This window comes from Pleurodeles waltl, chromosome 10 (assembly GCF_031143425.1).
Source record: "Pleurodeles waltl isolate 20211129_DDA chromosome 10, aPleWal1.hap1.20221129, whole genome shotgun sequence".
NCBI classification, from domain to species: Eukaryota; Metazoa; Chordata; class Amphibia; order Caudata; family Salamandridae; genus Pleurodeles; species Pleurodeles waltl.
In genome coordinates, this window is record NC_090449.1 from 770,847,860 (window position 1) to 770,873,125 (window position 25,266).

At 42.0% G+C, this 25,266-nt stretch overlaps 1 protein-coding gene across 12 annotated transcripts in view; it reads right to left on the reverse strand.

The window, feature by feature from the left end:
* Positions 1–25,266, reverse strand: part of KIAA1217 (KIAA1217 ortholog) — a 1,319,791-nt gene that overhangs the window by 89,710 nt on the left and 1,204,815 nt on the right. For all 12 annotated transcript variants that reach the window (XM_069211370.1, XM_069211371.1, XM_069211380.1 and 9 more), the window contains 3 exons: positions 14,383–14,530; positions 5,222–5,717; positions 2,303–2,474 (listed from right to left, as the gene is read on the reverse strand). In XM_069211370.1, coding sequence (XP_069067471.1) covers positions 2,303–2,474; positions 5,222–5,717; positions 14,383–14,530 — 816 coding nt within the window. The remainder of the gene's footprint in view (positions 1–2,302; positions 2,475–5,221; positions 5,718–14,382; positions 14,531–25,266) is intronic.

The window sequence follows — 25,266 nt, forward strand, 5'->3', positions numbered from 1 at the left end:
CAAGCCTATGGAACTGGCTATGTGCCAGTGAGTAGCAGACTGTGCTGTCACCCTCGTGCCCCCCAGTGTCAATCTTCTTACTCTCCTGATCAAGAGGGGTGCCTCACTGGTGCTTTGGGTTTTTGTGCACTTTTTGGCAGTGTGTTTCACCAGTGAGACAGGCGTGATAACTCTTTCCTCAATAGGCTCCTTGAAAATCTCCAAGGCAGGTTTGATGATACCTTTGAGCATCGGAAGGTACTGGAGTGAGCATGGAGGGGGAGGAGAGGGTTTCCACAAGGAAATCATCCTCCTCTTGCTGCATGTGGAGTTCAACATTGTGAATCGTCCTCTTCTTGCTGCATGTGGAGTTCAATATTGTGGAACATAGTAGCCCCATGAAGAACCTCAGGATATGAAGCGACATCATCTGGGGGGGAAGGCTTAGCAAGGTGCACGTCTGGGTCTGTGTCTGAAGGGGGTTCAATATCTCAATCATCGTAAGGATCCGGGCCCTGTGGGTCATGAAGGGGTCATATGGGTCATAACAGAAACTAGAACTATTCCCACTTCTCCGAATATGAGAAGTCCCGAGGTGACTGCTGTGGTGACTCTAAAAGCAACACAGGAGGTACCAGGGAATGAGGAGGAGGGAGGGAAGGAGGACGACGAGCAGGATGCAAAGGATGTGCATGGAACTAGGCAGCTTGTTTCTGCAGGTCATTTTTAGTAAATGTGAATTAGCCACTTTGTTCCTCTTGTGCAATACTACGTTGCACCAAAAATATTAAATCTGCCTCACTCACCCCTCTAGTCTGTGTGCAATGCCACTTGGGAAAAGTATAGAAAATAATAACCTCTAGACAAATCTTGTGAAACTCTACTTTTCAAAACACTTGCCAGAAGGGCATTTAGTAGCTCACTTTGGAAATTATTGTTGTCAGAACATAGTCTGGCAGAAATATTGGGGTGTATTTACAAGCCCCTTGCGCCACCTTAGCATCATTTCTTTTACGCTGAGGTCCCTATTCTGCTGCACCATATTTACAAAGTGGTGCAATGCTTGCATTGCGCCACTTTGTAAACCCTTGCGCCACGTTATGCCTGCGTCAGGGAACAGTGAAATTGATAAAACTTAATTGCGCTATTTTTCTGTCATTTTTAAAGCCTGCTCAGAGCAGGTGTTAAAATGACCCACCCATTATATTCAATGGACCTCCCTGGGCTTTGCTGCACAAGCACCAACATTTTTTATGCTAGCATAGCAAAGCACCACAATAGCGTCAGACTCTATTGTGCTAATGACCTCCATGGTGCGTCATATTGTAAATACGGCACAACCATGGTGTCATAGGTGCCAATAGGTGGGGGCGCAAGAAAAGTGACGCATCATCTATGATGCCCCACTTTCTTGTTAATATGCCCCTTTGTGTTCTAAATATATGTTACCAAAATATCAACCTATCTGAGTTGATAACAACAATTCTACAGTCAGTGGGACAAGTACTTTGTAGACAATATTTATGCAACAGTGCACTTCTTTATAAAATACTGTGAAATACAACACACTTCGGGCCCTAGTTTAGTCTGATTACTAGGGGGTAGTGGCCTTCAACCTTCCACGAGCCAGGGCAGTGGTTGATGGTTGTGAATGTTAGAATAGTAATTGTTCTGGCTTTGAATCCAAGAAGTCAGACGCATATATTCTGCCTATTAGAGAACCGGTAACTAGGTCAATAGGATGCCAGAGTTCGGCTCATCAACCTAAAGGTAAACAAAAAGTAGCTGGGATTTCCTAGAGTGATTTTCCACTTGCCACCAAGCATAAAATGGGATAATTAGCAACCTCCGTATTTCTACTGATTTTATTATTAAAAACAACTTTGAGTAAACTGTATTTCAAGAGATAACATGACTTGTCAGTGTTTGAAAAATATGGGACTATGTGGTTTGGTGGAAAGCATCCAGGGTGGGGGGGATAGATATAGGGGGAGGGGAAACCAGAAGGGACACAATGTACCCCCATTACCAGTATGTACACTAAGGGACAGATTTAGTGTTTGGAGGAAGGTTACTTCCTGTCTACCTCATTACAAGTGCAGTAGGAAATAACACACTTGTAATTCAGTGGACAGGAATTCTAAATTAGGCCCAAACATTTCTTTTTTTAAGTTTCCTGAATCACGAGATTTGCTCTTTCTTTAAAATGCTCATTGCTGAAATAGCTGTAATTCCTCAACTCCTTCTATCGATTAAACAAGTAGTTCATGTGTTCACTTACAATTAGGACAAACCAACCACATTTACTACTGTGCTTACTTACCAAAAACTTCTAATTTTTCCACAGATTCCATTTTTGGTACCTGGGATGGCACTTCCAGATTAGGTATGGACTTCATGATGTTCGCCTGTGCCTCTTCCAGTAATTTTTCAAACTCCTTTCCATTGTAGTGATCAAGATTTTGTCGCTTTTCTTCCCACTTCTTCTCTGCTTCCTGAAAAACATTGTCTTTCACTTGGGATAATGTCTGTAAGTCCTGAACTGCATGATTAAACAGTAATTTGTTACTGCAGTGCATCAGTGAATGAAAATATTGGACTCCCACAAAACTGAAGGCCTCATTTACAAGGTGCTTGCGCCGCCATTACATAATGTTTTTGACCCAGCGGGCGTACAATTAGGGCTCCACACTGATCCATATCTACAAGCTGATGCATTGGGGGCCAATTCCTCGGTTTGCAGAGGCCTGCATCACATTATACATGCGCTAGGTATAATGTATGTAGGGTAGGCGTTCCCACGTCAAAAGCCATGCAGAACTGATGCAGACCAGGCGGAAGAATTGACACACGTCTTTTAACATAGGACCCTACTCTGTGTTCTGACGCATTGCTGGAGTTGCATCAGTTTTACAACGCACCTCCAGCAGTGCGCCACCATATGTGTAAGAATTTCTGATACATCCATGAAAACTTTCACCATGGAGCGCTGTATTCTAAATACAGCGCATCCATTGCGTTGTTAGGGCATTTTGCAGCAGGCACAATAAATTTGATGCATCAATGCAGATACGCCAGTCCTTGTAAATGAGGCCTTGAATTTCTTACTGAACAGCAATGACAATTAAGTTAATAGTGTGAAACTGTACATTTTCATGTTAGAGAGGATTTCTTCAGTCCCAGCTTACTCATTTACAATTCAAAGACTAACGGCCCAGTTGCTGCCCTGCAATCCATATGTGGTGTCTTGTCACATGTGAGTGATGTAGTTGTGGTCGGAAGAGGAACAATTTCAAGTCTGGACATGCTGTTAAGAGCAGCCTTGGAAAATGTTCTTATGGTTATCTTTCCACTGCCCTGAGAATGGTATCCAGCGAGCCCCCATGTTTCTTCAGGATGTAGCACATACCCAGGCACTTTACCTTCACCACAACAGAAAATTCTGTATACACCTAAAATTGAAGTGTGTTCTCCCTCATTGCTGCTTTCATGGCTTTGGTCGACCCCCTCCTCCAGCCCTGAAATCAGCCCCTGTCTTGCAGCACAGCCACTTGACCTGGTGTCCACCAGCGACAGCACACAATGTTAGGACAACTGAAGGATAACAGTGAACTACTGGAAAGGTTCATTTATGTTAGAAAGGTGTATTAATTAGACCACAATGTTAGTAGGACCAAATGTCTCAGAACAGGTAAAGCGAAAGCGCAAATATTTTTCTCCACATTCAAGGAATTATCAACAACTGCCGGATCTCACAGAGGTAGTTTCGTTAGTCAGCCCATAAGGGGTTGTAACCATATATTTGTGATAATTATAATCCCTGTGTGTGGAATGTCACAGGTAACACTGACATTTCAAAATAATTTAAAAACAGTTCCGTCATTGCCAACAAACCTTTAATGGCCTTTCCTATGACACTGCATGTCCCCTCGTCACAGCAGAGATATTCAATATTTGCCCTCAAATATTGCTAGGGCTAGTGTGACTAATTCAGACTGCTCATGTGATTGCGTTTTTTAATAGTGCATTTAGTTGCAATAAGGCTGGACCTGCTTTGTAGGCATACAGAGCAAATACTGCTCTAAATGTGAGGGTGTGCTGTGAGACCTCTGCAACGTATCCTCGATTCAATAGGTAGAGAAATGCATTTCTAGAAATTTTTTGCTTGGAGCTCTCCAATCCACTGTTAGCTTTGCAGCATCTCTTAAATTAGGCCATAATCCCAACATGTTGTGAGTACAAGTGGCTTCCCTGGCTAACAGGGTAAGATGTGGCTGCTGTCTAGGAACTGCTCCACGCTAACCTTAAAATGGAGGTACAACCAAAGTCATCTCATTTAACTGTGTTAACAAATGCCTTGAGGTTCACGTTTTAATCAGTCGGTTAGATGTCGGCAAATGTACAGGTTAGAAAATGCATGAAGTACTCAGATAGGTCCCTTTCAAAAGGTACAGAGAAGCATTATAGAAAATCACAACCCGGACAAGCTATGAAAGTAAGTTTCAACATCCACCAACTGTAGATAAAAGGAATTTAAAGCAGCAAATCTAGCACATTGACATGTAGTCTAACAGTCACACAACATCAGTTTAGTGACCTCTATTAAGTTCTGTAAACTGGAAGATCTCAGGGCTGTCATACAATTACCCTCTTTTCAAACACTTACATTGTGTAATTGGTTTTCTCAGTAGGAATTTCAGATGACCAATGGTGAAAAGTGTCTGCAAGGTCCAACTGAATGATATAGGGTTCTGGAAATGGGACTATTTATGTTCTGAAGAAACCACAAGGAAAGTCTCGCTGCTTAACAACGCCCTCTGACCCTAACTGACAACATTAGACTTTAACATTACCATTTTGCAATTACAGGTGCAGGGACACTGGAACGTTCATTCAAAAGATGTATTATTTGAAATCTTCTCTCTCCCAATCCTTTTATTATTTCATGTCTAAAAGCCCATGACATAAACTGCAACCATCTTAACTGGTTAAATGAAACTTTCACCAATGGTGGGTTTGGCATGTCTAGTGTTTATTTAGTTTGTGCGTTTTGGTTTCTTCACTTATTTTTACTATGAACAAATATTGACAGTACCTGTCTTTCTGCATTATTTTTTACGACAGATTAAGGACACTCTACCACAACTGTATTTACTATAAAATACTTGGAATATAACCTGAGAAAAAGAGGACTGAGACAAATATGATTGGCAGGAATAGGGTGTGGATACTTCCTGTTTACCTCAATAGAAACTGCTCGGTTCCTGAAGCTTGCGTGGTGCATTTCATTGATGAAAAAGCCTTGCGTTGCAGACCCATTGAGGGATACTGGAGGTGACTGGGCGGTTTGCGTTTGTTGAATAACCACAGCTGACTCTTGTGTGATGAGTGGAGTGCTGAGTAGTTGATCTCCCGGTGTCAGCTGGCTCCCAGCATTACACGGTGTGGCGGGTGAACTTGGGACGTGGTTAACTAGTGCCGTAGAGTGCTGTGACTGGTGGATGATAACAGGGGAACTCTGCACGTGATGAACTGTCATAGTATGGAAAGGCTCAGGTTTCATAGATGCGGTCTTTGACTCTTGTGCAATTCCGGCTGAATTCTGCTGTGAAATGCTTTGCATTCGGGCCACCTCATCATGACTGCGTAAAGTCTCCAATTCTAAAGATTTCTCCCTAGTCGTATATTGCACTTTATGGGACAAATCAGTTCCTTTGACAACTCCTTCCGTCACATGTCTACAAAACAATATACCCAGTTAATACAAAGCAATTTGAAAGCATGGGCGATCAAGGTGGAAGTTAAAAACATACATTTATACACTGCTTGGAGGAACACACAAAGCCAAGGCACAGTGACCTGCATATAAGTGGCTACAACTAAAGTGAAAAACACATGCTTAATATTGAAACTTTTTAAAAAAGGGTTTTCCAGAGGATGCTGAAATTCAGTGAGTGGTAAATTATTTGAGACTCTCAGAGAGAGTGTTCCCCCTAGTTAGGACCAAAAACTGATGAGGTGGAGGTAAAGGAGGGAATACGCGAGTATTTCAAAATGCATACAACGGACACAGGAGAGTTCTCGGATTATGAGAGCACAGACAGAGCTAGAGATAGAACAGTCTGTGGTCCACCAACAGTCTTATCAATCTGGGTGGAGATATGCAGCAACAGATGGACAGACTCCAGTGCAACCCCTTCTGCCTTCAACACAAGTACATAAGTATGAACTCATACATGTTTATCAGTTATAAATTAACTGAGGCTGCAAATTCTGATTGTTGATTGGTTTGCAGTAAGCAAGTGCTCAATAACCAGGAATCAATCTAAAAGTGTACACATCTCTACCAGAGCACCCCAGATCAGGCAAGGTCTTGTACACAGTGATACGTAACCCCTCCCTCTCCATTGCACCCTTCTTTATCTGTGGTCAGCGGTGTTTCAACCAGTCTCTTCCCACAGGGAAAGCTTCATACAATCTTTCATTGCCTTTGGCTATTATGTGAATAGACACTCAAAATGCAGTTCATCTTTTTCTAGGGGGGTGCTTCTTGCTTGCAGGTTAGTTACTACTTATGTAAGCTTAAACTCGGGTGTATGTGAAATTCCCTTGAAGGAAAGCATGAGCACCTGGGCAGCATGCCTATTGAGGCTGGGGGCACGCATGCCTAATCCCCCCCATGCATAAACCTCAGACTAGAAGGTACTCAGACCACCACTCTGCACAACCGAAAGTAAGATTGTTTCTCTTCCCCGTCTTCCCCGCCAGTTTAGGAAAGCTTCCTCCGCTGACTAGTATTTTGCTCTCTTATTCTGAGCCAACGTAGATGGTAAGGCAAAGAAGAGGAGGATATTGGTGGAGGAAAAATGGGAACTGTATTTTGGGAATGAAGGGGATCCCAGAAGTAGGCCGAAGTTTCTGAGAGGCCTAAGCTACATGGGGACATGGGTAAGTGAAAATACAGGCATAAAAAATGGCACTAGTACATAGAGAGGAGGGCACCTGGGAGAAAAAGACACTGTTGCAGAAGCAGCTGGAGCGCAGGGGGTGAAGGGACACAGACACCGGAGAGGCAGTAACTTGAATAAATCCAATACCCAAGTGACACAGGCAGACACTAAGACAAACAGGCACTGGCAAAGTCAATAGGTCTTATCCGTGTAAGAGCCATTGGCATTGCCAATATGTTTTAGCCATGTTGTACACCAACTTGGCAGCTGTTCAGCATGGCTAAAAGTTAGTGGTGTAAAGGAGAGAAGCATGGAGTGTTGCAAAGTAGAGTATCATGGAGTAGAGTGGGGTGGCATGGAGTGGTGTAGAGTTGTGGAGTGTGTAGAGTACAGTGGAGTCTCATGGAGTGTTGTGGAGTGTCATGTAGGGAGTTTTATAGAGTGGAAGGGTGTGGAGTGGAGTAGAATGTCGTACAGTTCAGTGGAGTGGCATTCAATGTTGTGGAATGGTGTGATGTAGAGGGGGTTGAGTAGAGTGCGGTAAAGCAGAGTAGACTTGCAAATTGGAGTAGTTTTGTGGAGTGGAATAGAGTGGTGTGGAGCGGCATAGAGTATCAGAGTGCCATAGAGGCGAGTGGAGTACTGGTGTGGCATAGAGTGGTGGAGGGGAGTAGTGTGTCATAGAAAACAGTGAAGTAAAGTGGGATGGAGTGGCGTAGACAGAGTTGCGTACATCATTGTAGATGGGAGTAGTGTCGTAGCGTGACAGAGTGCAGTAAAGTGCCGTGGAGTGTTGTAGAGTGACCTAAAATGAAGTGGCATTAATTACAGTGGTGCAGAGTAGATCGGCATAGAGTACTGATGCAGTGTGGAGTGCTTTGTGCTCATAACACTAAAATAAAAGGAAAAGATCGTACAGTGAGCTGACGTAGTCTGCGCCCACTTCTGGCCCTTAGTGCCAGTCCTGCACATCAGTTGGCAGCTACACAAACTTTCATGTGCACATTGGGCATTTTAGTGAATCTGGGGGTAATGGAGGTCAATATAGGTTCAATGACAACAAACAGTGACTTTTAAAGTTAACCTGCCATTTTATCCATATTTTAGAGATTAAAATCGCTGTGTATTATTTTTTTATATAGTCACTTTATGTTCAAGCACAAGCTATAGGCTCATAAAGCCTTTAGCGTTTATGGTGATATAACAGGTTTATCTGTTACCCAGTAAGCAGGCCTCAATGCAAATAACAAGCGCCACAGCACAGGCCTGGCTGCACGGGGTATAACAGTTATCCATCATCTATTATGTGCATTAGCATGTTTCTGGCCAGCAGATTACTTTGCACTTTAGTGTACAGGAGCAGTGGCCGGTGCAAGTAACTGCAAATCTTTTTTTTCTTGCACTTTAAATCTGTTTTCAGCTTGCACTAATTTAAAGGATTTTAATGATTGATTTTATTATAGGTCTACATCTAGCGTGCCCACTGTATCAATGCCTTCAGATGTTTTCTTTATCTTGATGTTTATTAATCAGCAATAAGATATTATTTTACTGGTAGAGTGGTGCAGAGTGGAGTACAGAGGTTTAGTTTGAAGCGGCGTAGAGTGCAGTGGTGCAAAGTAGAGTAGAGTGGCATAGAGTGCAGTGGTGCAGATTAGAGTGGCCCAAAGTTCAGTGCCTCAGAGTGCAGTATCACAGAGTAGAGTGCCCTAGAGTGCATTGACATACAGTAGAGCAGAGTAAAGTGGCATAGAGAGCAGTGGAGTGCAGTACCATACAATGCAATGGCATATAGCTCAGTGGTGTGTGGAGTAGAGGGCTGCAGAGTAGAGTATAGTGGTGTACAGTGCAGTGGTGTAGATTGCATTTGCGGGAGTTCATTTGAGTAGAGTGCAGAGTGGAATAGAGTGGCACAGCGTGCAGTGGCATAAAGTAGAGTGTTTCAGAGTAGAGTGGCGCTTCAGTGGCATAGAGTATAGTGCTACAGAGTGCAGTGGTACAGAGTAGATTAGAGTGACTTAAAGTGGGTTGGAGTAGAGTGCAGTGCCATAATGTGGAGCAGTACATAGTGGAGTGGTGCAGGGAAGAGTGCAGTGGCATGGAATGGAGTGATGCCCATTTGAGTGGCATAGAGTAAAACGCTACAGAGTAGACTACAGGGGCACAGAGTAGCATAGAGTTCAATGGCAGAGCGTGCAGTGTTGTGGAGTATTCTGTCAGAGTGCAGTGGTGTATAGTAGAATGGCGCAGAGTGCAGTGGAGTAGAGTGGTGCAGAGTAGAATCGAGAAGAGAGCAGTGGCATAGAGAACAATCGTGCGTGGTAGAACAAAGTGATGTAGAGTGCAGTGACAGAGTACAATAGTGTAGAGTGTAGTGGTGTAGTGCTGCAGAGTATAGTATATTAATGTAGAGTGCAGTGGTGTAGAGCACATTGGCATAGAGTGCAGTGGTGTAGAGTGGTACAGTGTAGTGCAGCATAAATTGGAATGGCATAGAGTGGAGAGATGCATAGATTTTTTCAGAGTAGAGTGAAGTGGAGTGGTGCAGTGGCATGGAGAATATTAAAGTGGCATACAATGGGGTTGCATAGAGTGGAGATGTACAGAGTAGATTGCATTGGCTGAGTGCAGTGGCATAGAGTGCAGGGTTGCAAAGTAGAGTGCAGTAATGCACAGTTGAGTAGAGTGCATCAGTGCAGTGTGACTTACAGTAGAGAGGATTAGAATGGAATGGTGCAGAGTAGAGAGCATCAGATCAGTGTGGTGTGACGTGGAGTGGTGCAGAGTTGAGAGCAGTAGCGTGGAGTGGTGCAGAGTAGAATGGAGTGGGATAAAGTGGAGTGTGCATGGTGTGGTAGTGTACTGCCATTGCAGACAACACATCTTCAATTGTACTGACCATTATGTTTGCACAAGTTTTACTGATAAAAGTATATGGAGCACAAACCATAATGTGTGGAAATGCCATCACCTACTGTATTAATTTGTTTTGATGGTAGTAAAATATTTGTTTCTAACATACTTTAGCATTACCCCTAGTAGCTAGCATGATTGTCACATATATATCCTCTCACTCTGAAGTCAGAGCAAGAAAAGTAAACACAAAGCTCCCTCCAAAAACAGAGCATGGCATTTGACCTCTGTCTTTGAATGCACAGAAAAAGTGACAAGATAAGAACAAGATTTAAAGGCTTGTTTACAGAAAGGGAGCACTTGTAAGGATACTGTAAAAAAGGTTTGGGCAAGGGAATGGAAGGGACGAACTCAAGCAGGACAGCTTAAAACAAATAAACCAGCAAATAGAAAGCCAAAGAATGTAAGTTACAAACCAAGAAGCCAATGGTCAGCAATGGAGGGAATGCATAACTAGGAAGTTTTCCAAATGCCCCCAAGATATCGTTAGCAAACTAGACAGCTGAGCTGTCTGGTAGGCTTCAACCTAGCAACACAGCTGCAGCTCTTCTTACAGAGGGTGAATCCAAAGTGGTGAGCATGAGAAGGGAGGTCAGATGTGGCACAGGAGTCATAAAAGGGGCAGAGGCATGAAGCGACATAGAGAGGAACACACAGACAAAAGTGGCACTGGCTCCAAAGGGATCCAGAGAAGATGGTACAGGCAAATAGAGAAAGGAGAAGCAGAGACGGTAGATGGGAAGATGCTACAAAAAAGGAGAGGAAAGGGCAGCAGATAGTAAAGTGAAAAAGGAAGAGGACCTTAGGGGAGGGGATGAGAGATGGATAGAAAGTTAAGGTTTGTATACAGGCTTTCAGTAGTGCAATAATGCTCACAGGCATAATGCGCAGTTAGAAATTCTTATAGATTTTAAACACTGTGCATCAAACCATTAATACTCACCAGTGCCACTAGATGGCTGCCGTCTGCAATTACAGAAAAAATCATATTTTTGACATAGGAATTTCAATTAGAATAATTTGTGGCACATGAATGCAGTTTTCCCCAGTTTTCTCCATAAATCTATTTTACGTGCGATAGTTACGAAGACCGCTCTATGTGCTGGCATAGGATAACGTAGGATTTCTTTTTAAATTTCACCTGAGATTTTAGTTTTCAAAAATCAAGATTTCTCCTGTGACACATACATTGTGCACTACAAATGAATAACTTGAATTATGCATTGTTTATGCAAAGCAGGGGCTGTGGAACAAACGAATGTTCTGAGTGCACAAAGGATATTTCTGGATGTACTGCAACCATTTTATGTAAAACTTTGATAATTTTGCAAGTCCTTCCATAGTACTTTCTCTAACCTTACGTTTGTAGCCAATATATTCTGCAGCAATGTGCTAATGCACAATTTGCAACATTGTTGGTGGTGATGTTGGAGAAAAGCATCATGAGCAAGATAAGACTAATAGCTTTCTCTTTGTGGTTTACCTCGTCACTCAGTGGCACGCAGGACAAAACGCAAAAGAACGTAGTTACTAAGACGTCATGCAGTGCAACACACCAAGACATCTTGCTACGTGGCAAGACTACGAGAAAGCAGAAATGTGCTCTATCTACTCAGATATGACAAATGTCTGCTCTCTCCCTGTGCTGGTGTACTGTGTTCTGCCTAGTGTCAATGGAGGCACGCTTGCGCCATGGGGTAAGGGTGTCATTGTTACACGCAGGATTGTTTTTGTGCAGAAAGGTCCCCTTTCCTGTATTGTGCACACGTGGGAAGAGGAAATAACAAGGAGAAACAATGATATTTCTCTTTGTTACACCACGTTTGGGACGGCGCACCCTTCTGACGCAATCTCAGGTTTACTACCCTTTGTAAATCTGCCCGAGGAGTGCACTTAACATTCCATTCCCACAAAGCATACAAAACATTGGGCACATTTACACAATATGTTGCATTGTGAGATCATAATGCCAGAAATCTAACATATACTGAAGGAAAGCAGTATAGTGTACATATGCAGTACCGTAGCACAGCAACATGAGTACATATTCAATACCCTCACAGTCACAGAGGAGGTGATGTTAAAAAGCATGCATGTATTCTTTCTGTTATAGACTGGTTCCTTTATCATAACCTTAATTACCAGTGTTAGATAAGGTGGCAAACAAGTATATATGTGTGGACGTTCTTGGAACCCAAGACAACTTTTGTCTCTGGACCAAAATAAACATCCACCCATCTCTTTCCCTGACGAGGCACTCCTGTCCCCTAGAGTCTGGACAAAAGGATGCGGACCCCGGTTTAGGTGATGTTTCTTCCTCTTCAGAGTTTGGCAGCGGGTGTCTTCTTTCTCAGCCTTGGTCAGAATCAAAGCTAATGAGCTCTTATCCTACTAGTTATATGCTAATCAGCTATAACATAGACTGTGGACAAGTTAATGTTTTAGAACTACCATGAACTACTATCTGCTCTTTAGCCTAACTCGCTGCACCTGTAAAGAAACAACTTGAACATGAGGTATCCCACAAAATGGCGCCCATCTGAAAACATGGCATATTGTCATGTGGGGCTTCTTGGGTCACAAAATCCAGTAGTGGTGAACTAAACAATGAACGTGGCAGCCTCACAAACTAAAAGAACTTGCAGACTTTCTATGCTGATCGCTGGTCATGGACGACCAAGACAAACCCTGTGAGCGCTCTCTCTTACTTCTTACGATTACTCGCTTTTCTTCCATCGAATTTCAGATGGATGCGCGCATAAAACAAGGAACTTGCTGTATGAATACACATGGATCTAGCTCAATGTGTTTGTTGCGTGCCCTTCATCTTCCATTCCTTTTTGTGGCTTTTGGCTTTAATTGTAGTTCAGACTGAAGTCAAACAATGACTCCAGGATGTTTTCCAATATCACACTACGTGTTCACGCTGGCGGTTGATCTCCCTGTACGTTATAGTTTTACAACTGGGTTGACTTTGAAAATATTTGTTACAGGATAGATTATCTTTCGATATTTGACAGAGTCCAATTAGTAGTCATTAGTGGGCTGCTGGCGAGACAGGTCCCCCTTTAAAAAAAACAAAAAAAAAACATTATGCCATTAGACCGTGTTTACCCTGTTGAGAATCCGTATAGCATAAGGACATTTCCTATGCAATGTGCACTTGGCTTCAATGCTGCCCGCGCCCAGGCTGCAGACTGGTCTTACTCTGGTTTATCACCCAACAGGTGTGCACTGTCTGAGCCGAACCAGGTGGTTAATCATTACCCCTTTGTAACAATATCTTTTCTCAAACATGGCAAAGGGGGCAGGGAGGAGGAGTAGGCTGATTCTGCTGAGTGTGTTCCGAGACCACGCCACCACTGGGGCATTTTCTATTGCTGAGTGGCTATTCATCTCTGCTTGGCTTCAATGCAGTTAGTGCACTGAGTGCAGACAGGTCTTTCCCTGGCCGATTGCACAACAGGTGTGCACTGCACATCTAGCCTGAGCCAGATATGTAATTCTTATGCCTTTGTAACAATATGTCTTCGTACACATGGCAAATGGCGGGGGGAGTGGTGAGCTGGTTGTGTTCCCAGACCATGGACAGCACTTCTGTGTCTGTTTGTTGCTGTGTACTAATAAAGCCTTAGGGTATCCTTTCATATGTGCTAATTGCCTGTCATCATTCTGGCAGCATTTTGACGGCTGCAAGGTAGCCTTGTACAGCTTTATTGTGTGGTAATATGTTCATGTCTAGCTGTTAGTCACTTTTTCTCTGTTCCGCGTGTGTACATGTAATTCTGCATGTTTGTTATTTGTTTATGAATTCATTCCCCTCATTATTACTGATATCCATTATCTTGTGCGCCTCCGATTATCACCAGTGTCTTTGTGCCTGTGTGTAACAGAGCATGCTCTGCCTGTACCTATACAATAAGAGTCTCTGCCTATCTTGAGGCTGTTTTCATTCTGTTGTCGGACTTTACCTTTCACATCAGTTTCTGGAAACAATGGGGTATGCCACAAACTGAGAAGCTGCTATGATTCACAGCATTATCAATCTGTTGTTTTTATCAGTAGCAGTCTTCCGTGTCGCACCACAGCACTCTACTCTCCTAATATGGCTGTGACACACACAAGTAACAGCATCAGGACGGAGACAAGCCTTGGGGTATGTGTTTTTTTCCATTCTGAACACTGGTATTTTTAATGCTGACATACTTTTGGTAGTATATAGCATCTTAAGAGGGGCGCAGGACAATAAACACGGAATACCATCTACTTAAGAACGGCTGGGGACAGAAAACGACCCCCCCCCCCCAAAAAAAAAACTTGGCTGAAATTGAGTGAAGGGTACTACAGTGGAAGAAATACGGTAGGGAAAGGTTCTCATGGTGGACTGGCCTAACTATTCATAAATCAATATTTATAGTAGAATGTTGGGAATCACTGAAACGTCACTTCCGGATGTCCTGGGTGTCATTGGATCCACAGTGCTACAAAGGGTCGTCCAACAACCTGGTAACGTCCTCAAGCTTAGCAACTGGACCTTTACCTCCTTAAGGCGGTGAGACTGTCAGTCATCATGCGAATCCTTTTCAGCAGGCTGTCCAGTTTATGCGGCTCCTCCTTCAAGAACCTCACGGCTTCCACTTCAACCCGCAGCACAGCTCGCATTTTGTTTTGTAAGGGAGGGAACGCTCCTGACAACAGAAGGATAAAGACAAGTTAGAGTAGCATAAGTTAAACTTTTCCATACTAATGCAAACTAGCATTATTTACAAAAAGTACCAATCTCTGCTCAAATGGTGCTATCATTAATATGTGTTGCTAATTCCAGTCAAGAGGGGAGGAATCCTAATAATCTGCATCACAAGCGAACGTTCCCACTAAGTCTGGCGACACTGTAACCTTTGGAAAGACAATGTAACATTACCACGAAAGATGAAATGTGGATGTGGTCGTGCAAAACCAGCTGGTCTCGTCTGCATGCTAAAAAAACATGTGAAAGCATAGAAGGACCTATGGGTGCAAATCAAAGATCTGTCTGTCAGTGGTGGTGACCTACTCGCTGTTTACTCCTGAATTTCCAGTTGTAAGGCACATGTAGCCCCGGAAAAGTTTAGAGTATTGTTTTATACAATCAGGTGGAGACGTAAAAAGGGTCATGTGACCGAGCAGTTGTATGGGGACTTTCAACTAAGGGGACAAACCACAGTACCAGCAGTAGCAATTCTCAGGCCAAGGGTACTCTTAAGAACTAGGTCATGACATCATACAGAGAGGGGTTTATCACAGAAAGATTTTCTTAATGGAAAGCATATTGAATGCACGCAACAGCCAAGTGGCTGGTGTGTTGTGAAAAAGAAACAAAGTCAAAGAAGCCTTGGTCAGAAACAGATGACCACTGCAGTAAGTCTTCTGACACAGCACAATTCGCTAAGGCATGAACCATGAAATAAAATGCAAACAAAAGTGCTAATGACCGATACACCATCATGATGGATCTCACATTATCTTTTAGCAATTTAAAGTCATGGAGTATCTTAAATCTTTGATGAGACAATGTGTCCTACAGCACAATAAAACATGGAAGTACAAATGTCTATTGAATGTACTTTAAAGAAATAAAAACAATAAGACAATAGGGAATTACATGTACAGCCACGGCAATGTACACACAAATAAAACATAGGTGTGAATGTTAATTAGATGCGGCCACAGGATCCAAAATATCTTGTTTATTAAATGTAGTGACAACTACAAGGACATGACAACTGATAGGACCCTAGAGTCTAATAAAGTTCTGGTGCGTCCTGCCCCTACCTATCATGGGCAGAGTTGAGTTATCCAAGACGGTAGTGATCAGGAGATGACTGTCCCATTTTAAAAACCTCCTGGGATTACTATGCAGGTTTTTTTTTTAATGGAAAGCTGGATTCTTTATCTTAACATATATGGGGCATTGTGTGGTGTAGAAAAATATTAAACTTTTGGGGGAAGGGGGGAGTTGGGAGTCCCTGATTATGAGATGTATTACCTGATCACACAATTAAAATACATTACCAGAGGGGGCTCAGGGGAACAACCGCAAGAGGATATCTTTTTAGAAAGAGAGGTGGGGATAGTACGTTTGACCACTCTAGAGCCCTTTTAGGTAAAACAATATCAAATACACGTCCACACCCTGGAAATCAACACTGGCCAGCACTATGGGAACCTTTACAAAAAAAGAACTAGCTATACTCCCCGAATGCTTCAGACCCACCAATCTGGAGCCTTCGTTCATTTTCAGAGGTAGAGGTATTCAATTATGATTGAGATGCTCTTTTTAGATGGCTGAGAACGTCTAAGTTTCAGGGGCTCTCTGCACGATAACTGAGATTTGTGTTGTATTTAGAGTACCCTGAGATCAATATGCGGAATATGCTAGCATAACAATCAGCTAGGTTTACTTGCGATTAGGGCATATTAGAACTGTACATTTAAACTATTACCCTCATTATCACCACTAGTGCAGTTAAGCGACTAATATCAAATATAACCAATATAGTTGCAATGGGCGCTAATCCACCAAATATATAGACCTGAAAGAAACAAGCATTTGCAATGCAATAGGTCTCACATTTACTTGAGTGGGAGCTATTGGCATTGTAAATGCATAACTGGATATTTTTGCCACATTAATTGGTCAACCCTGCCGCATAGTTTGGTCCTTTCTGCCACATAATTCCAGCTGCCCTGCATATAACTAAAGGGCTAGTAGGCCTACTTGAATAAACAAGGCGCTTAAAACACAAACTACTCCCAGGTGCAAAACATATTTACTTGGCAGTTGGTACAAATAATTGTACTCTAAGAATGTGTGCTTACTGGATCACTGTCCATTCACTGCAGTCAGAGAAATTATAAAATTTTGACCATTATACAGCATAATCAACTGTAAGCTCTCCTCGAGGTTAGTTTTATAAATACACGCACAAACAGCTCAAGTTTCACAGACTCAAACAATTGTAGTTCATTTAGTCAGGTTTCTGCTTTGCATCGTCAGCTTGTATCACGTTATAAAAATAAAACTACAAGTCCCAGAATGCAAAGCTGAAGCAAACTAAATAAGCGAATCATGCATCGAACTACAGAGCTGGACAACTTTACAAATACTACTCCAAGGGCTGGTTTCCAGCTTGCATCACGTTATAAAAAAAAAAAAAAGTGCCAGAATAAATATGTGCGCTGCACTTAACATTTACTAAGCAGATCAGAGTGCATATAATGTAAAATGTCAAAATAACTCTGCTGATTAATGTTCTTTTTGGAGAGAGAACAAACTTTTTTCTAGTGGAAGTTTAGACTCCTTATAAGGTAGCGCAGAGAGTTAATGTTCTTTCGGGAGAGAGAACTTACTTTTGTTTAATGGAAGCTTGGACTCATTATAAGGTAGCACAGAGGGTTAATGTGCCTGCTGCAAATAACGTGTGCTAGGCAAATCACAAAGTGCATGTAATGTAAAAATGTCAGAATAACTCTGGTGATATATGTTCTTTCTGGAGAGAGAAAGGCAAGCCAAGAGAAAGTACTTTTATCTAGTGGAGTCTCATAAGGTATCGCACAGGGTTAATATGCCTGCAGCAAATAACATGTGCTTAACAGATAAGAGTGCATATAATGTAAAAATGATACTGCAGATCGAGTTCACTCTGTGAGCCACGAAGCGCAGACAAAAGAAAAAAGTAGTTTGCCCACGCTGAAGTATATAACCAATCATGCAATTATCCCTGTAATAGGGTCAGTGTCCAAGGCGGTATCGAAACTGCCCAAAGGCGGGACAAACGTAAAGCATTTATGAATGATATCAAGTGATTTTTGAAAGACAAGCCCACAAACAAATGAAAGTGATGGGCGTGGTTAAAAGCCCATAATACTTACAACTTGCGCGCTTGACCTAAAAAGGAAGATGGGATTGGGTGAAAAGATACATGACTAAGAATGGGAGAGAGCAGAGTCGTAGCTTAGTTAGTAGGATTTGGGGGATGTGAGCTTCAGATTTCCCAATAACCACATTAATGTACAATGTCAAAATATATTATCCAACAAGCAGGGCTCACGAGAGGGGACTAAAAGAGCAATGGAAAGGGCGACGAATGCAGATTGGTAGGAGTACTAAGTGAAGACAACAATATTTTGTAAAATAAGCAACATTTCTGAACACTTTCAAAGCAGAGAGGGAGCAGGTGTGTGTGTACTACATCAGAAATGGTGTAGTGAAATCTACAAGATTTAATTGCGCCACTCTGCGCCGTCACAACATCAGTTTTTTAACGCCTACTCAGGATTAGCATTAAAGTGACACTGTGCTGTTTTCAATGGGACCACCCCTAGCATTGCTGGACTAGTGTCAAAATGTTGACGTTGGTCCAGCAATGCTACGGTTTAGTGCCACAACTGCGTCAGAATTTCTGATGCAGTTGTGGACACTGTGCGCCATAGAGCACTGTACTGTAAATATGGCACTCCCATTGCACTGTTAAGGGGGCGCAGGTCGGAGAAAGAAAACTGGTGCATCTATCACGATGCACCAGTGTCTTCTACATGAGGCCCTATATTGGAAGTAGCCACACACTATCTAATACCACTGAAACCTAAACTATGCTTACCATAGCTACCTGAGCACCCATAGTCTTAAAAAAGGAGGCTAGATTTGCTGACTTAGCTGTGTGCCTTGCGGAGCGCAGGTTGCAACAGACTAGAAGACAGCAAAAGCACCTACTCTACTGAACTGTAGTGAGGATGTGAAGAACTCAGATATCTTCCTGATGTCTGTGGCCCTCGGAACTGAAATGGAAGATATGGTGGAGTAATGGGAGGCTATGTTATAGATGTTTGGTGATAAATTTGACAAATATTCCCACTATTAATACGTTGAGATAACCAGCTTGAAGTATTTCTGAATATTATCATTCATGCGACATCCCGGCCCTATCAACAATAAACTATTCAATATTATTACATGCTGAATTCTGGAGTCCTGAATACAGGGCAAAGAGATGGGTGCATTCTACAAGTGAAATGTGAGTGTGGGTCTGTACCTAAACCAGTACTGCTTATGAGGACCCTGAGCTGAGTCTTTATAATAGATTAAAAAAAATTATGTCTTTTTTCCAAAATGAATCATTTCAATTGATATGGAATTAGCTGGTGTTGGTTTTTGTTGATAGAAAATAAGAATAAAGTTTGTTTAAAAAATGTTGAGGTTAAAAGCTAGTTGACCGTCCAAGAGACTGCTAGAATACTTCTGCTTATTTCACCAATGGCCTTAAAGCATGGCATATACAATTGCCCAATTTTCTTCTGGAGTGAGGAATCATTTTTTGCACCAAGACCAACGAAGTTGCAGGTAAATGCCAGTTTTTGTTGCCTGTAAAATCAATCACTAATGGAGTACGATATATTTATAATTTAAATGCTACTTCCATATTGGATGGGAAAAAGCAACTTTCAAATTCATTACACTTTGTGCTATAACACATGTACTCTGTGGTTCCCTCCCTAGTTCACAATATAAACAGGGTAGGCAGAAAGACAATTCAACATCATTTGGTTTGTCATAGCAGTTTTTGAAGGTTTTATCTTCCACTAATACAGGTACATAGATAGAGCTCAATCCACACAAAATCCTGCACTTCCAACAGATATAGGGCCTGATTATGACCCTGGCGGACGGCGGAGGCCGTCCGCCAAGGTACCGCCGCTGAATGACCGCACCGCGGTCAAAAGACCGCGGCGGCCATTTAGACATTTCCTCTGGGCCAGCGGGCGCTCTCCAAAAGAGCGCCCGCCGGCCCAGAAGAAATGCCCCTGCAACGAGGACGCCGGCTCAGAATTGAGCCGGCGGAGTTGCAGGGGTGCGACGGGTGCAGTTGCACCCGTCGCGTATTTCAGTGTCTGCTTAGCAGACACTGAAATACTTTGCGGGGCCCTCTTACGGGGGCCCCTGCCGTGCCCATGCCATTGGCATGGGCACGGCAGGGGCCCCCAGGGGCCCCGCGGCACCCCCTACCGCCATCCTGTTCCTGGCGGGTGAACCGCCAGGAACAGGATGGCGGTAGGGGGTGTCAGAATCCCCCATGGCGGCGCAGCAAGCTGCGCCGCCATGGGGGATTCTAAGGGCAGCGGTAAACCGGCGGGAGACCGCCGGTTTGCCTCTTCTGACCGCGGCCGAACCGCCGCGGTCAGAATGCCCTGCGGGGCACCGCCGGCCTGTCGGCGGTGCTCCCGCCGACCCTGGCCCCGGCGGTCTTAGACCGCCGGGGTCAGAATGACCCCCATAGTTCCCTAAATATCCCCATGGATCCTAACTCACAAATCCCAAAGTTGTAGGCGAACGTAAACTAACTTCTCTTGCATACATTTGTTAAGCCCAGCCTTAAGTTTGCAGACAGTCTGCAAAGCTGGTCACCGCCAACATACAATAAGGTGAAATGTGCACTTGCTCATCCATGTAGGCAAAATCCCTTGGTAGAAATGGTGATGTTTGAGGAATTTTCACATACTCACTGCAATTCTTACACCTACCTGGTGTAGGTTTATAAGTGCAGCGAGAGTGGGAAAAGGCACAGCAAACGTTTTCTAAGACCTCATAAAGTCAAGATGTGTGCATGTCCACTGCATTGCCTCTGACACCTCCAATGCAAAAACCCACTTTCTAGCTCCAGCCCACACTTTCATTTGTGGGTTTTGAGCCGAAAGAGGTACCATCTGCTCCTGAAAAATCCAGACAATCTTGTTCAGTGAATTATGGTCAGGAAGTTGTGGTGAAATATGCATTTTGTTTCTTAAGAACTGGTCTCTAGGTTTGTTGTTGAACCACAAATGCGCTATTTAGAGAAAATACTTTCCAAGTAAGAAGCTAGAAAACAAGCATGTATTCACTATTTTTCAAGAACAAAACAGCTATGTAAACAATTTCAATTCATTGTCAACTCTTCTTTAACCATGGTAGCTCCTTCAACTAGGATTCCCTGTATTTAGGTCTTGCCAAAACACATATTTACCTTCTCACCAGCCTCAGATATTCAAACTTTCTAAATAAAAATGAATACATACATACAGGGGCTTTAGGTCAGTTCTCGTTACGTACTGGTCTGTTAAATTGTGATTCAAATTTTGCTTCTACCGATAAATGCATATGGAACGGAGCAATGGATCAGACTACTTCAACCAATGGCTCTCTTTAACTGTGAGTAATGGCAACTTTGCCTGATCACATACGCATGTCTGCAGAGCAATTAGTGCGCTTCAATGCCAGGACTGGTAGGCCAAACTGTCATTTCATAATTGTTTTTAATTTACTATTTATGTTTTACTTTATTATGTATTTGCCTTGCCTGTTCTTGGTTTATTTCTCATTTTCATAACACTCTCACCAAATATGATGGAATCTGTGCTGTTGTAGGCACACCATTCATACTGTGCCACAACAACAAATGGCTGACTTTCACACTCTCCTCCTAAACTGGATCCATCCGATAAATCCAGCCATTCACAACAGACCAAAACTCTGCTCAGACGCTAAGGGGCAGATTAAAAGAAAAGTGGCGCAGCGCGGTGCTGCGCCAAAATTGGCAGCGCCGCGTCACTTTGCAAACGCAGGGATGTGCCGTATTTAAGGGAATGCGGCGCACCCCTGCATTCCCCCCTGCGCTGGCGCTAAATTTAGCTGCCAACGCAGGCATCCTTGCACCATCGTGCAAGGATGTCTGTGTTGAGGGGTGTGATTGTTTATGTGCGGGAAGGTGCCCCTTCCTGCACATAAACAATCATTAATGGCACTTCTATGTGTGCTGCACAATGCAGCACACACAGAAGTGCCAAAGCGTCATTTTCAAATTCTTTAAAGTTGAATATGTCAATCCATCCTCTTTTGTTCTCATAGCCCTGCTACTGCCCAGGACATCCTGGAATCCTTTATATTGGTGCGACTTTCAGAATTTTCTGAGAATAATTGTTGTTTTTTTGTTTACCTACTGTTAGCAGTATTGGTAAGCTGAATTGTTTTAATGTGTAAATCAAGGGAATGTTAGTATTGTGATATTTCCATGAATCTAAGTTGCGACTAGGGGCAGGGTTAAAGGTTGTTAGCAGCTGAAAAAATAATATAATGATTATTTTTTCATTATTTTCGTTGTTATATAAGATGATTTCGGTCTCTTAAAATGTTTTTTCTGGGGTTTTTGTGGTCTTATTAGCTTTTTGAGGTAAGCTATTGCAGATAATTGTCCTGCTACTTCGTTATGAACTTGAGTACATTTCATGTAGTGGAAGTAGAACTCACGCTGGCTTCCCTTAGATCTTGTGTAACATTTCTAACTTGCAACTCTATCAAATTGAGAAGGATGGTTGTGTTCTTTTACAATTCTGTACAATATAATCTACTGTGGCCAGTCTGCCATAAACAGCCTTTGGAGTGATAGTTTGTACATTTCCAATGTATTTTTTGTTAGTGTTACTTTCCTTGCTATACGTGTTGCCCATAAAACATAAAATGGTTTTTTATTTTTGTGATGTTACATATGTTGCAGTTTGAGCCATTTTGTAATCTGTGGATTAGAATAATATTGAAAAAATATATTATATAACATTGTAAATATATTTATAGTTATTATTTACATTTGAAAAATACACATTTTATAATTACAGTTGACCTTCAGGTTTTTCTTGGTCCTTACAGTTGTAGAGCCTCTGAAGTGTTTCTTTTTCCTAATGCTTGTTGCTGATTTTGTTATTTGGGTTCAACATATGTGAAGACAAAAATATTTGGTTCTATCATTTTAGTATATATTTCTAGTTATAAACTGTTTTTCTACTTTTTAAATGTTGTACTTTCATTTTCGTTTTGACTTTTCTGTTGGTCTTATTGTCTGTCCTTTTACAGGCTTTTTTTGTCTTAATAGTTGGTATTTACTTTTTTAGTATTTTGGGATGTATTGTGGACATCTAAATTAAAATGACATAAGATAAGCAGTTTAATTTGATATGATTTTTTAATTTACTTTAAAAAAATATTTTTAATATACCTTTGTAATATTGAGATGTTTTATTACCGTCTTTGGTGCAGTTGACCAAATTTCTATTAGAATAGTACTATACTGATGGGTTGGTGAGTTCCAGGCAGCAGATTGGCACATTTTGCTGTCCCCTATTTAGGATTTGTTTTAGTTGTTAACTGTTTTTATTTTAAATATCATTAATTAAAGATTTAGTTGCAACCTTTTTTTAGTAAGAGGCTAAGTAATATTTTTTATGTGTCTTTAGTTATATATGTGTTTTCAATTTATATTGTCGAATATCACATTTTAGGTACATCTGGCGTCTTAGCTAGCAATAGTTTATTGTTGGATATTTTTGGTACTGTTGTATTGTGCTATCAATGCTTCACATATTTTTACGTCTGATATTGTTTGTTTTAGTACATGTTTATCATCAATATATTTGTTCTTGATATTCTTGTATTTTGTATAGCAGTTTAATAAAGTCAAAAGGAAAGTCAATATTATGTTTTTTTGGATAATTTATAACAATATTTTGGTATCACAATATTTTTGTGGTTGATATTATGTCTTACAATACCACAAAAAAAATCTTGAAGGTTGAAGATGAACCTGGAATTTAAGCTAGGAAATTTTGGAAACTTTGGTTGGAAACCATTACATTCTCAAAACTTTTGTAGCATAAGAAAAAGTAACACACCCTTAGTCATATTATCAAGCCCACCGCCACTGTTATATTTACCAAAACAACTGTCACTGTTGCATTATGAGAAACCCTTACAGCCACATAAATGCTAATGGATATTATATATCTTTACTGTACTGGACGATGCTGCTACATAGCAAAGAAACAAAACCCTTTCTTTGTTCAGTTGATGTCAAGTAGCACTTGTTCACTGCTGTATAGTTTGAATCCACTTTTAGTGAAACAAGCCCTCTGTTCAATCTGCCAAAACCACAAGTAAAAACATTAGTGTGGTTGCTTTGAGTGCTGAGAGAAGTCAATTAGGCTGTGGACACCAAATTTGGATTTTGGTTCACTACAGTATAGGTGGTCTATTCATTTTGGTGTGGTGCTAACTCAACATTAGCCTGTCATCCAAAGGAAGACCAAGTCATCAAGCAGCAGGACAGTAGGACTGTGTGGCACTTTCAGAAAAGTGGCTATGTAAACAAGAGTGGCTGGAAGTTCATACCAGTAGTGGTTGAGCACAGTGGGGGTGATGATTATAATCAGAAGCAGATACAAAGCCAGGCTTGGGAGAAATTACTGACACAAAATTTACAGTCCTCGGCCAGCTTGGGCTGCACACAGGTCAGTAGTACTTTACTTTCATCATCTCTCTCCAGTACCTTTCCCTGGCTGTTCCTCGGCTGGAACATATCCTGCTTCTAGCCATTCACTCCCACTCTTGTCCTTCAAATATCAACATTTCAAAAGAACATAGATCTCCAATGTTTAAGATGACCTTGCACTTTCAGCAGAGGCGTCACATTTCACCTTGCGAGTAACGACACTCGTCTTTTGCTTCAGAAAATGTTAGCCACCTTTTCTATGCCTCCTTGACGTTCAGAGGCTGGGAGAAATGATTTACACATCAGGATACTTGAAATCTGGAAAGCCACTGGGTTTTCTCAGTACTTGAAACTGAAACATAAAAGTGCAAACACTCCATATCCTACCTGTTTTCTACTGAAAAGAGTCACCCCTCTCCCATTAAAAGTACCGTATCCTTGCTAAGAATTGATGGTACTACCCTGTTCAATTAAACAAATTGAAGTACTCGGTGCACAACAGTATTTTCCATTTAAAGGCCCTCTGTATGCACACATCACAGGAGAGAGAAGAAACCAGCAACAAAGCAGGTTGGTGCTCCAGGCCACAGAGCTTCTGCACCCTACAGAGGAAGGAACAGCATCTATGGGAATTACGCACTCAGGGGAAGTTTTGCACAACTACACACATAACAATAGATGCACACAGTGAGTGCTATCACCACACTATGACAGGCAGACTAGGTGATAGTGATATGAGATGTGGGGAAAGTCTCAGAAATGGAGGAGTTTGCAAAAGCAGGATAGACCGATTCAAAGCTCATGAGAGCCAGAGGTGATGCCACATCCAGTAAGTTCTGAGGTACCAGGAAAACCATGAAGTTTTAGGCATGGGTTATGGAAACAGATATTTTGAAAAAAGGGATGGAAAAGAACAGATGATGTATTGCAGGAGTTCCTTATTTCAACTTTATATACAATGTCATTAGTAGCCTGACAATTTTCCTCAATGGAAAATAACAGAGACAGTACTGGCAGCATCACTGCAAATTTTACCCATACACACACAAACCAGCTACAGAGCTTGCAATCGCAACAGGTACAGCATGGACAGCAGG